Source organism: Acanthopagrus latus, chromosome 13 (assembly GCF_904848185.1).
Source record: "Acanthopagrus latus isolate v.2019 chromosome 13, fAcaLat1.1, whole genome shotgun sequence".
In the NCBI taxonomy this organism is placed as follows: domain Eukaryota; kingdom Metazoa; phylum Chordata; class Actinopteri; order Spariformes; family Sparidae; genus Acanthopagrus; species Acanthopagrus latus.
This window is the reverse complement of record NC_051051.1, coordinates 9515917-9528589: the sequence shown is the minus strand read 5'-3', so window position 1 is coordinate 9528589 and position 12673 is coordinate 9515917. Positions and strand designations below refer to the sequence as shown.

Genomic DNA, 12673 nt, shown 5'->3' with positions numbered 1-12673 from the left:
TAATCTGGCGTCTGGTGTTGCAGTGATTTTATAGTCCCAGTAACAAAAAAGAAAAAAACAGGATGATTGTATTCATAGTTGATCGTTTTTTATTAACATTCCGAGTTAAATTAATAACGCACCCACGCTTTCATTCATCGCCGACACTCACACCCGACAGAGCACAATGAGATACTGTTCAAGTGCGAACAAGCAAACACTACAAGATTTCTTCAATGAATTATTCAGAGGAATTCTTCCATTCAGGCCACAATTTCAAGTCAAGTAAGAAAAGAAAACATTTATATTTGTATCTAACAGCCTGTTTTGGGTTACATACATGTGAAATCTTGTAGTGTGCGTCCATTGTAAGACATTCATTTACACAAGCACACACACACAATAGACAGATAAAATGTTGACATACACTTATATACAAACAATTTCTCTTCACACACACTTCCAAAAGCAGACATAATGTCCTTAAAGGGTCCGACATCTTCAACTGATCCTTGAGACAAATACTTAGAATCACATGCTCACATGTCCAACAGTCACACTCGCACAAACCAGATGTATTTGAGGGGGAAGTGATTGATTTCTGATGTTAGGATTTTGTACACAGGGCCAGGGTCAAAGGTCAGCCATGGGTCCGCTTACGAGTCTGCTTTTGCCGCCGGGGTTTCAAGATGACGTAGCGCCTGTAGGTGGTGTGCTGGTCTGATATAAATGGGATGTAGAATGCTCTGAGGAGAGGAGATGACCTGAGACGGAATAATGTTTCATTAAAAGACTCCATCATGTTTAAGCCTTTGCAAGAAAGTAGATTGTTATTCATGGTTTATCCAGTTTCATTAAATTACTTTTAAATCAAATATACAATTTCAAAGCTTTCCTTATTTTTAACTTTTAGAAGATTTCAGTGGAATTATTTATTCGCTATTTCTGTGTAACTACCTTGATGCTTGAAGGAAAGGCTTATAGGCGATGATGTTCCACTCTTCTTTGCTGGCTGAGTAACGTGGCTCGAGTAACGTCTCTTCATCTGTGTCCAGGTCTACTAGGTAGTGGCACTGCCTCAAGTCCACCTGCCCGGAGCATTCATTTCACAATTACAGTGCAACTCCTAACCAACAACACGTGTCAAGAAATGCACAAACACACGTGTGTGATTGACTCACGTATCTGGTCGGCTCCTCCAGGTTCTGGTCGTTCATATGAGCCGGGATGATCTGTGTGGCCAGAGGACCAGAGTCGTATGGCTGAGGCAGCTGCCCTTTAAACTCAGACTGAATGAAGTGTAGTTGCCAGCTGGAAATCAGGAAGAAACACAATCAGAGTGTCACAGTGATGCCTAAAAATGATAAAATACACCTTCCGTGCTTTTTTATTGAAAACCTTTGCGGAAATCCTGCATACTGACTTGTGCGGTAGGAGGAAGCTGCTTGGGAAGCGGTACCACTCTTTGCCCACGCACACACTCACAGGCCTGCCTTCAGGGACTGCGTGCAGAGTTGGATCCTTGGCGATGCGATGGAACTCTGGGTACAGGTCCAGAGGGGCGTGGTAGCCTGTACACAAAGAAAACACAAATTTCACCCTTCTTGGATTGCTCCTTTTATTGCATGCTTACAGGCTGTAAGAAATTATATTGGATAGGATACTGTATGATATATTTATATTGTTGCATGTCCACATGAAACTAAGCTGAATGAATATGATTCATGAAGGAAAACTAGGCATTGAAAGAGATGAAAATTACATGGCAAGATTATTCTCGCCAAAATGACTGATTTATGATTTCCTGATGATCATCAAATTATGAGTGGAACTCACGTTGAACTTTGTTAAGAAATAAATATATTCATCGCAATACAGAGAGGACACACGTTTCTTCAGTGAACATCCTTGTTATAGAAAAACAAGCAATCAAACTGTTTGGAGAACCGAGCTGAATATTGAAGGTGTTCCTGCTTGTCGCAGGCAGAAACATTCCTCTGTCATGTGAGCACCTGGTCTCCCTGTCGTTCTTAAGTTTTAAATCTATGGTATTTTCACACATCTGGTTTAACCTTTTCTGTGGTGGACACAATGCTCAAGTTAAGCCTCGAGCCACAGGATTGTGGAAAGACTGCATAGATGTTGGCTGGCTCCCCCTTGTAACAATTCAAAATGAACTACAAAATTGTATTTCCAGAGAAAAAAACACAGTGAGAACGCTGACAGCTGTACTGAGTCTGAAAGCATCGCTGAAGTAGTATTAGTAGTATCAGCCAAATAGAATCAGCATTCTCAACAATCAGGAAATACGCACAAGAGCCTCCTAGACAGCTTTTACAAGTCACTCGTGAGAATATGCACAATACTGTCTAAATGACTCATATTGTCCCCATGGTGAGATTTATTTCACTAAACTTTAACTTGAATAATTGTAGTTACTTCCCTTAACATTGACTGATAATAATTGTGGGATGGAAGGGTGTGCATTTCTGTTTAGTGTCTAAAGGTGTGATTGTCCAGAGGAAGCCAGAGAACCAATGATTTAAGAGAGTCTGTGGGTACACATACCTCTGAAGAGGGCGACAGAGCGAGACAGTGACAACACGGTGAAAACCACGACTGCGCTCAGAGCCAGCCAGTTGGAAGAGACCGTGTAGTGCTCCAGCCTGTACCGCTGAAACAGGAAGTGGTAGCATTTCTGCAGGAAATGAATTAAATCCATGAAAAACTTCATTATTATGCACATTTACAACCAGAAGGGTGCGGATACAAGTGGAGCCAAATGACACCAACTGTTTTTCTATGAAAGCTAAAACACACCTGTAGAGAGGAGAGGGCTACTGCCCCGCTGAGGCAGATGAGAGGGTAGATGGGAAAGAGAAAACGCTCTTCTTTATGAGGTCTGGTGAAGAAAACCAACATCCACAGATACATGGGAGACAGAGTCAGCCAGTATGGACGGCCCAGGTTCTGCACTGCAGAAAACACACGAGCACACATGAAATCACAAGAGGAGCGGCTTTGGAAATTAAGATCAAAGCAAAAATGAATCTTTCAACATGTATTAGATTAGGTTGGATTGATTTCCTGTTTTTGCTACAACTTCTTACGTCAAATGCCTATACTGAGAAGACGTCTGTGCAGGATATAAATAGTGATTTGATAGCATCACATCAGCTTTTATTATGCTTCCCAAAAAAACTCGTTGCACCTGTGCTGATGAATACAAACACAAGAGCAACAAGACAATAAGATGAAAGAACCTGAGTGCGTCATCACCAATTATGATGGTCACGCATACTGTTCTGCTGAGGCAGATGACTTAGGATGTATTCAGAGGAAATCGAGCGTTGGAAGAATAGCGCAGGGGTTGCGTGGGAGCACATCACCGCTCTGCATCATATTAGAAACTCTGAACAAATTTGGCACACGTCCTGATGTTTGTTCATACGTCTATTTTTGGCCAACATGGCTGTAACCATCTGTTTCACACGGACACTGAGCATGACAAGTAACTCAGTAACTCATATTCTCTCAGATTATTGCCTGAGGAAAGCCGATGAACATCATCAAAAAAGTCTGTCACCAATACATTTATTTACTTACTATTTTTATTATTTGTCTGTTTTTATCTGTCCCCGGTTTGTACGTTATTCTGAATAAAAAAAACTCATAATAGCTTGAACAGTCCTCACCATTGAATTTGTGTAACAGTGTCTCCATGAGAGCAGTGAGGGGCAGAGAAAACAGTGCCAGAGCAAACACCAGGTTAAAGTTCAGGATCCCATTTACAAAGTAGAAATGCCAAGGCTCCGTTCCTGAAAATCAAACAACCCAAAAGACATACAGACGATCAAAAAAAAAAAAAAAAAAAACACTCCTCATTTCAGTACAATTATTGCAAGAGTTACTTAAAATTGAACAACCACAGAGCGGATGGTCATAGAATTTGTTATGACAGATAAAACTATAAAAATAAAATAAAGATGTGGGGACACAAGCCCAAAGGTCGTATAATTATTCTGTCTGCTGCCAACCTAGTAACTCACTTCAGAGGGGGTTGATATGTTAAGTGTCGATGATGGTATGCCATCTAGTGTCCAATAATAACAATGCGGCTTTAAAATGTTCATATTTTCATTTAAGATCATTTTGCTGTAATAGCCAAACATGCATGCATAAAACAGCTCAACAAAACAAAACTTCACAATTTCCAAAATATTCTGGGGAAGCGTATGACCCTAACAATAATGGCCGATCATTTGCCACATTATAAAAAAAATGGTGTGTGCGCCCATATATATATATATTACCATAAAGATCTGGTCCATGTGGCGTGAAGACATTATACAGTAGAATGTTGAGCGGAGCAACGACAAGTTTGCCATAAAAGAAAGAGTCCACGGCCACGAGAGGTACCTGAGAAAGAAGCACGGGATAAACAGTGGGGAAAGTGAATACTGCTTGTTCATTCATATAATTCTTACAAACACATTTATGCAGAGAGTCTGTGTATTTACAGTGACTATGGTATGTCATTTTCTCTATGACACATGAAAACACAGAAGAGAAATTGTGATATGCTTCTATACTCCTGCATTAATAATGAAGGTGTGTGCAGACATGGTCGTGCAACTTTTTCCTGCAGTAAACACTTATTCATTTTAATGTAATTTTTAAAAATGATCTCACCAGCAGCAGGATCAGAGCAACAGCTGACCAGGTGATAAAGCTTTTCCACTCCCTCTTTAACACCAGCAGGTCGAAGGCAATCGGAATCCTGCAGAGAAAACAAACCAACGCCTTATTGAGAGTAACGCGTTCTAGAAAGGTCGGCCTGGGAAACATATCGCTGACAAAGACGCATTTTAGTTTATGAAACTACCCAATCAGAGCAGAGAACGGCCATCCAACAATGGCACCGGCAGCCACACCCATGATGGCCAATGGTGTTGAGTCCTGAAACCAGCCTGTCATGGCAACCAGAGTCGTGTACATGCAGAAAGACGAAGGCAGGAATGCTGAAGAGAGAGAGAGAGAGAGAAAGAGAGAGGAAAAAAAGAGGAGGATGGGTCACAAAAAAAAAGATCTGTGACAGAAACATGTCTCAGTCTCGGTACATTACCTCTGCAAAGTTTTAATCACCTGACATTCATAGGCACAGAGGAATAAAGTGAACATGCAGACAAGAAATATGACGAGCTGCTTCTAAAATGTCTACTGCACACTCTGATACACACTTTGATCAGTGTGTTGATTTTGCGATAAAGAGAACAGGAAATAAATTATTCAGGAGGGCTGGGATGGAAGCAGACAATGTATTGAGTCAAATAAGAAATTGAATGTATGATTAAATTGTCAATAATGGTTGGAAAAGACAGTAGAGAAAGAAATCAGACCAACCTGCAGACGAGCAGAACATCCCCGTGCTCAGGACGAGGAATGCCAACATTAGACGGCCCACGTGCAAACCAAACTTCTTACAAACTGCCCTGTGTTACAAACATAAACCAAATTATATGAACATACGCGTAAAGATTACCATACGATCCAAATGGCCAAAGAACTCGATGTGTGAACTCACTTGTAGAAATAGAGTTCGCAGACACAGCAGGAGAATGCCAAGACACACCGTACAAAGTAGAACACCAACACCTGCAACAAAATCAACACGAGCCTGAAGTGAAGTATTCCACTATAATGATAACGATATCAACAATAACAACAAACATTGTAACGGCATCAAGCCTGGAATAGTTACCTTGTTTGTCTGTAGAACGTGGGCATGCAAACAAGCAGGAAGAGCGTGTAGCCACAAGTAAGCGTACGACCTGATGGCGTACAGCGGAGAATATTCCCACGTTTGCATCCCGGTGCCATACAGCAGGTAGTGCATCTGACAAAACAGTCACGATAACAATCACAAAGTATACGGCGCACGAAACAGCTACGGAAATACACGGATGAAAAGTGCTTTCAAATGTCTAAAAAGCAGTAGCAGCACTCACGGGCTCCCAGTAGTTGAAGGTCTCATCACAGTCTGAGATGTTGCTGAGCAAAGCTGCACAGAAACGTGCAGAGAGCAGGCATTTGAACGCAGTTGAACCTTCCGGAGCCCACACCTGCCCTCCTCGACTTATTGACCTTCAAGAAACAAACAAACGAACACACAGATGCATAACTGCTAAATACCTACAATCAATATATACACTCATGGATTCAAACAGTGCATCGTGTCTGCTTTGTGCATGTTTAATAGAAGATTCTCTTGATCTTGAACAGGCGAGTCAGCAGCAGTATCCGGAGCAGGAGACCTCATGAGGTTGTCTTTTAACTGACGCCGGTCTCTGTATGAATAGGCTTAGCTGGTTGATGTTTCCAGTGCACCTGCTTTTAATAAGACACCAATTAAGAACACCAGTGATGGTAATTATTTCAGAGCTGGCTGATTATTATGCTCTTAATTAGAAAACAATTAAGCATTTGTAAATGTCAGCGCACAGCAAAGAGAAGACGAACCCTGTGCCTTGCTCTTCCAGACCAGCATGATTATGACGCCCCGTGTCTGTGCGTTGGCTGGTTGGTTTGTCAGCAGGATTACACAAAAACTGCTGAATGGATTTCAACTTGGATGGAGGATGGGTCTGATCTCGGCCCACAACAGATCCCATTAACTTTTGGTGCAGTTCCAGGACATTTTTTTTTTTTTCCACTTTCTTTAACGTTGCAAAATAGGGCCCTTTTCGACATTTTAGTTAATTTCTCAAGGGCTGGATCTTGATAAAGAAAATCCTCAGGAAATAAAGCAAACAAATAAATAAACTCGCTCAATATAATCATTTTGAATACTGATTTGAAAAACTTAATTCAGAAGCTTTTCCTGAGCTGAAATCTTCTCTATAGTTCAACCTCATATTGGACCTCAGGGATTCCAGAGACTTGAATTACGTCGGATGAGCTATATGGAGCAATTTCAGGCTGGCTTTTTAGATCCCTGTTGTTGTTGGGTTTTTTTTTTACATTCTAAAACAAGTCCCCATCTACTTCAGTTGTTTAGGAAAATTAAGCCAAACTGTTTTGCTCCAAAGCTCCAGAAAGGTTTTGGGGACCACGAAACTTAACCCAAATAGATAGTAGATAATTATGAAGTGCTCTATAAATAAATCACTGTCATACAGATATGTAGACACTGCAAGCATCAAGAAGCGTCCAATTGGAGTGACCCAGGTCTGATTGGATTGACACCATTCTCTTAAAGGGTGCACTGAGTCGATTTGGGAAATACATTTTAATCAGGCGAGAAAAACATTCATTGAATGTTTTCTTTTTCTTCTAATGCCTAAACGAACTAAATAAACACACAAACTGACTGTCTTTGTTCACATGACTGAATAAACAAACCGAGCTTAAAAAGGACAACACAGTTTCATACCGTTTCACTTTGTTTACATGTGGCGGACCCTGCCACCTTTCTAGCTTCAAACGGTGTTCAAGGGACCTTTTAGCTCGGTCATAACAGTATCATACTGTATTGAACAATGCACTGTGTACTGTTTGTGACAAAAACACAACTGAATCCTTTAAAACTAAATCAGGAGCTCAGTCATTTGTATATTTCCAGCAGTGAGTTTTTTTCAGTGCTCATTTAAATCTTCTCCCAGGTGTGGACAGATGTGCGCTCAGTACAATTCTAGGTACCACTTCATGAGTGTTTATAGTGAACCAACACTCCTCGTGTCTGGCAGTGTCCCTCCTGCTCACACCCATCACCAGATTAGTTAGATTAGTCGTCTCAGCTGCAGCTTAGCATTGATCCTCACGTAACGTTTTGTTATGACACGTCACCTTACAAAAAAAAAAAATCTTTCTAGAAAAAAAAAAAAACATTCAAAAAGCACTCCAGTATCGTGTCAGCAGCACCAATCACTCATCTAACATGGACCTCAATGTCCGTGCTGGGCCTGAGTTGACCCACTCGTGACTGGCTGGCTGTCACAAATGTGGCGGCTGAATGAATGAAGCTGACCAGGTAACCCCCGAACTGCGATTCGCTGCTCTATTAGAACATAAACGATGAAAACTAGTTAGCTACCGGGGCGGAGACACAGCTTCACGGTCACTGTAGTTCAAACTACTGCAGACACGCAGTCCCGTGAGCTGTCATGATGACGTGATCAATCGCTGTTACCGTGTTGTCATGATCGAAACTTGCTCAACGTATGAAAGTGGCTAGCTAGCTAGCTAGCTAGCTAGCTTCCCGTGCGCAGGCTGTCAGTCAGACCGGGGATGGAGCTCACAGAACCGGCGAGTGTACCGTCTCTTCCCCCGGCTCATACTCACTCTTGCCGAGTCTCTGTGACTTTACTGTCATCGGCGCCTTTCTCCTCTTTCGGTGGCCGAGCCTCGGCGGGGACGTTCACGTTGTTCGCATCTTGTCTGCTGCCTCGCCTGGTGCGCTGCCGAAGCGCCTTGGCCGCCATGTTTGACGATGCCGCTCCCCGAGTCGGACTTCGTTCATGCTCGCCACTGTCCGGTTATCGACAGCTCCCATCACACAAACCCTCAGCCTCGGGAGTGCAGACACTTTAAAGAGGCACTATGTAGTTTTGGAGAAGGAATTCAAACTTACAATTTAAATGTTTACAATATTAATGAGGCAATAATACAAAGAGAGAAATATTTATCTTTTCCATAACTGAATAAACAAGCTGTTCTCAGAGGAAGATAAAGTCCCCAGAATACTGTTCGAAGCTAGAAAGCTGGCAGGGTCTGCCACATATAAACAAAGTAAAACAGTATGAAATATATTTTACTTTACTCATCTGAATCTATTTTATGCTACTAAATAGCCTATTTCTACTCCGCTACATTTCCTATGCAAACATTGCAGTTTTTACACTACATTTGCCTAACTGCTACAGCTAGTGGTTGCTTTCAGTTTGCAAATTAAACATAAGATCAGTTTATAACATATGATGCATTGTTATACTCTAGATAACAGACCTTCCATTAGTACATTTTTACCAACAATGCTTTGATTTTGACAAAAAAGTTACATACTGTATTGGGAACACACTTTTTTTCTATTTATTTTACACTGTGGTATTGTTATATTTACTCAAGGATATACATTCTCCCACAACTGCAGATGAATAAATTGGCTTACTACTATGCAAGAGATTACTGATTTCAGGCTGATTTATTGCAAAATACTACTTTCATTCTTTGTCACAGCATGTTCTCTATGTGGATTTTACAATGTTACAGTTATGATGAATACACCACAATAATACAGTACGTTGAACAAGTTTATTGCATGATTATTAAAACACACCAATACACAGATGTTTGATCACATTAAACAGACACACTACAGCGAGCAATGCCTAAAATGTTGTAAACTACTGTTCAACTACTGTTCAGTTTTGCAGATTAGATGCTTATTATTCACTTAGAAGTTAAAATTCAGATGTTGCTACCTGATTGTGACATGCAACTGAGAGGAAAGTAAGGACTCCAGGTTTTTATGAAACTCGAGGGCTTGTGTGTGTGACAGGGCGTGTGTGTGTGAGTGGTAGGTGAGTCTGTAGCAGTAACTGGTCTGGCTCAAGTCAGGATGCGAGAACGCATCGATGCGTTTCACTTGCTCCACGGTCCCATGACTGGCCTCTCGGACCACCGCGTGGAACTTCTTCTCCTCCCATGTCGGCCCTGTCCAGAAGCTGATGTCGAAGCTGATGTGCTCGGGGAACAGGGAGAATGGGTGGAAAGGTTTCCCCGGCGACGGGCGGAGAGCAAACTGTTTTAAAAAGCGAGGGTCATGTGACCACAGCAGGCGCCAGTCGGGGATTGAGAACAGGAGCACGGCGAGGAGGTCCAAATTTAAGGATACCGTGATGTTGATGTGACCAACGTTGTTGCGTGCAACACTTGCAAACACCCTTCCAACTAAACCCATTGGCTGCGCAATGAGACGCAGACCTCTCTGCTCTGTGACCAGGGAGACCCCGTAGGGAGCCAGCAGCGTTTTCAGCCTTTGTCCAAGCAATCTGATTGGCTCCAAATCTGATGGGAAGACACCTCTAAGGACAAGCTCGTGAAAGGACGGCAGAGCCCAGAGGTTGACAGACACGTTCCTGAACACTACGCCACTAATGCCAAATAACAAGCTGTTAACACCATTACAGCTGCCAGAAGGACCCTCATCTTTAGGTCCTTCAGCTTCAACACTTTTATTATTCCCTTCATTCTTCCCACAACCATCTGCATTGATAATCAACTCTCCTTTTTTAGTTAAAAGCTCTGCCATCTGAGGGAGCAGTGATGGCCGTAGCATATAAAGACCACTTTCCCCTTCAGGATCTATATCAAGAGAGCATGCAGACTTTAAGCTCTCAGTTCCTTTTCTCCTCACCCTTTCTGTTTTCTCTGAGGTGACACATGGTGTGTCTGGTGTGTCTGCGCCTCCCCGACTGTCCAGAAACATCAAGACGTCTTTTGCTTTGTCCGTAGAGGCGAGCGTGTCAGAGTTGAGATCTTTTTGAACTAGCGGGATCCAGTAGCAGTGCGTGCTGTCCACGTCATGACAGCAAGACTGCAGCTGTTTGGCTGTGAGGAGCAAGGGAATGGTGTCGGTCTTCATGGAGACCGACCACTTCTCCGCCAGTCCTTCGAGAAGAAAATCTTGCACTAACCTGACCGGGTGCACAGATCCTGAGCGGAGAAATCCCCTGATGAAAGAGAGGAGACAGCAGGCATGTGGTTATGTAACTTTTCTGCTTTGCGTTGGTGGCTTAATACCGAAACAGCATGAGTGCCTCTGCGCTGCTGTACCTGAATATGTAATCACTGAGCTCGACTGGTATGTTGTACTGGACCTTCTCCCCTTCAACAGCCTCCTCCACTTTAAGTATCTCAGCAGGGGTGTAGGGGAGGCTGCGAGTGAACACATGCACCAAAGCTTTCTCCAGATGAAAGCCCTTATCCTGGCTCCTGTACAGCAGCAACACCACCATTAGCCGGCGTCAGCATGCAAATACACATTTGACAAAGGGCTTCCTCTATTTATGCACACTCACCTTTGCTCCTTACCTGTATCCAGTGCACTTGTAGCTCTGGAATTTCTCACTTTCGAAGGGATGAACATCAGTGAGGATCAGGTGGGCCTCTGCTGCCATGGAAACCACCTGCCAGCTGTTGTGCCACTCTCGCTGCGGGTGGTCCACCGGTGTCCCGCCCTGTCCGTTGCACAGGGATACATGAACCTCCCCGTTTTCAGCCAACACCTGAACGCAACTGGAGACAGACACAAAAACAACAAGTATTCACCGGTCAGGTGCCAGCAAGCAGTCATAAAATGACTTGAATAAGAAAACTTAAAAGGGTACTCTGTAGTTTTGGAGAAGTAATTCAAACTGCAAATTTTAATGAGGTAGTAATACAAACTCAGAAATATGCATCTTTTCCATAAGTGAATAAACAAGCTGTTCTCAGAGGAAAATAAGGTCAAAAAAGGTAGCAGGGTCCACCAAATATATAACAAAGCAGAACAGTATGAAATTGTGTTGTCCTCTAATGTCAGTCCAGAAATGTTTTGTGGACTATGAGACTTTCCCCGACTTTCCATCTGCATGGGGTGAGGAGTTAATGACTGAAATGTCATTTTTGGGTGAACTTGTCTTTTAATGTCAAACCACTTCTTATCCCCTCAATAGGAACTTTCAACGAATCATGTCAAAAATCAGACCCTGTGGCAGGAGGCAGCTATACCTGAGGAAGAACCTTTTGAGCAGTTCTCTGTTCTTCTTGACGCCACTCTTTCTCCCGCAGTGAGGGAAATTGAACACCACACGGTCAAACAGTCGGCCCTGGAGGGAAGCACATTCCCCAAGCTTTCTGCAGTCCACCCCAAAAACCACCGCTCCGCCTACATAAACACATTAGAAAGAAAGTGTTGGTTTTTTTAAAAGGTCCCACACAATATAGCGCACTATTTATATATAATTATATATACACTCGTACCTGCGTCCTTGATGGTCTGGATGTGACCGGCTGCACCCTCATGCCGCAGTGCCTCCTCCTGACGCTGCAGGCAAGTGGCCGTCACTCTGGTCTCCGTATCAGACTGGCTCAAAGAGGCAGAGAACGAGAAGTTCCCTTCTCCCACCAGCAACACGGACCGTGAAGGAGACATGTCCGGTCCAACTGGAAACGAGGGGGGACACACAAAAAACACTGTTTTCCTGAGATTGTCACGAAATCTTCCTCCTCGTTTCAGCTATTAATTCGAGAGGAAAAGACGCGTGGGAGCGACAGTGACCACCTCCTCCTCTTCTTCGCGGTCTAAAATGGTCGTAGGTAATTCATGTTTTTAGCGAGTATTGTCCGTATCCTGCCGGCTCGGCTGAACAACGGGAACTACATTGGCTGTGGTGTAGAATAAAAATGATGACCTTCTCCTGCTCTCTGGCGTCAAAGCACATGAAAGCCGAACAGTATTATCTCACCTGTGGCAGCTTGCGTTGAACGCGGTGTTGCGGAGACAGTAGTCCGATGGGAAACATAAACCCCAGCAACCGTGACGCTAGTTAGCCGCGCACCCAAAGCCCCACAACAACAAAACCAATTGAACTAAAACTAATTTAAAGTGAAGTGTTTTCTATCCTGATAATACAATTGAGTTATATGCATTCAA

At 43.0% G+C, this 12673-nt stretch overlaps 2 protein-coding genes across 4 annotated transcripts; both read right to left on the bottom strand.

The window, feature by feature from the left end:
• Positions 1 to 66: 66 nt before the first annotated feature.
• alg9 (ALG9 alpha-1,2-mannosyltransferase) lies at positions 67 to 8522 on the bottom strand. 2 transcript variants are annotated; one of them, XM_037119301.1, is made up of 15 exons: positions 8320 to 8522; positions 5988 to 6123; positions 5741 to 5875; positions 5564 to 5634; positions 5383 to 5471; positions 4865 to 5000; positions 4672 to 4759; positions 4293 to 4398; positions 3675 to 3797; positions 2800 to 2954; positions 2548 to 2677; positions 1403 to 1550; positions 1161 to 1290; positions 937 to 1067; positions 67 to 743 (listed from the first exon to the last, which is right to left on the bottom strand). In XM_037119301.1, exons 1-15 carry the CDS (start codon positions 8457 to 8459, stop codon positions 620 to 622), a joined length of 1842 nt encoding a protein of 613 aa, XP_036975196.1. In that variant the 5' UTR covers positions 8460 to 8522; the 3' UTR covers positions 67 to 619. The 2 variants fall into 2 exon arrangements, with proteins under 2 accessions (XP_036975196.1, XP_036975197.1); XM_037119302.1 differs by lacking the exon at positions 8320 to 8522 and adding an exon at positions 6294 to 6313.
• A 751-nt stretch (positions 8523 to 9273) lies between these two features.
• Positions 9274 to 12604, bottom strand: fdxacb1 (ferredoxin-fold anticodon binding domain containing 1). Of its 2 annotated transcripts, XM_037119300.1 has the most exons (6): positions 12486 to 12604; positions 12001 to 12183; positions 11749 to 11905; positions 11071 to 11274; positions 10813 to 10971; positions 9274 to 10709 (listed from the first exon to the last, which is right to left on the bottom strand). In XM_037119300.1, exons 2-6 carry the CDS (start codon positions 12170 to 12172, stop codon positions 9455 to 9457), a joined length of 1947 nt encoding a protein of 648 aa, XP_036975195.1. In that variant the 5' UTR covers positions 12173 to 12183; positions 12486 to 12604; the 3' UTR covers positions 9274 to 9454. The 2 variants fall into 2 exon arrangements, with proteins under 2 accessions (XP_036975195.1, XP_036975194.1); XM_037119299.1 differs by lacking the exon at positions 12486 to 12604 and having other exon boundaries at positions 12001 to 12479.
• Between the last annotated feature and the right edge of the window lie 69 nt (positions 12605 to 12673).

Excerpts from the sequence above, each read along its gene's own strand:
- alg9 (XM_037119301.1), bottom strand. The coding sequence starts at position 8,459 with ATGGCGGCCAAGGCGCTTCGGCAGCGCACCAGGCGAGGCAGCAGACAA. Across the intron at positions 1,291-1,402 it reads AGCTTCCTCCTACCGCACAA|CTGGCAACTACACTTCATTC; the intron begins GTCAGTATGCAG and ends CCTGATTTCCAG. Across the intron at positions 744-936 it reads CCTTTCCTTCAAGCATCAAG|GTCATCTCCTCTCCTCAGAG; the intron begins GTAGTTACACAG and ends ATTCCGTCTCAG.
- fdxacb1 (XM_037119300.1), bottom strand. The coding sequence starts at position 12,172 with ATGTCTCCTTCACGGTCCGTGTTGCTGGTGGGAGAAGGGAACTTCTCG. Across the intron at positions 10,972-11,070 it reads TACAAGTGCACTGGATACAG|GAGCCAGGATAAGGGCTTTC; the intron begins GTAAGGAGCAAA and ends GCTGCTGTACAG. Across the intron at positions 10,710-10,812 it reads CTCAGTGATTACATATTCAG|GGGATTTCTCCGCTCAGGAT; the intron begins GTACAGCAGCGC and ends CTCTTTCATCAG.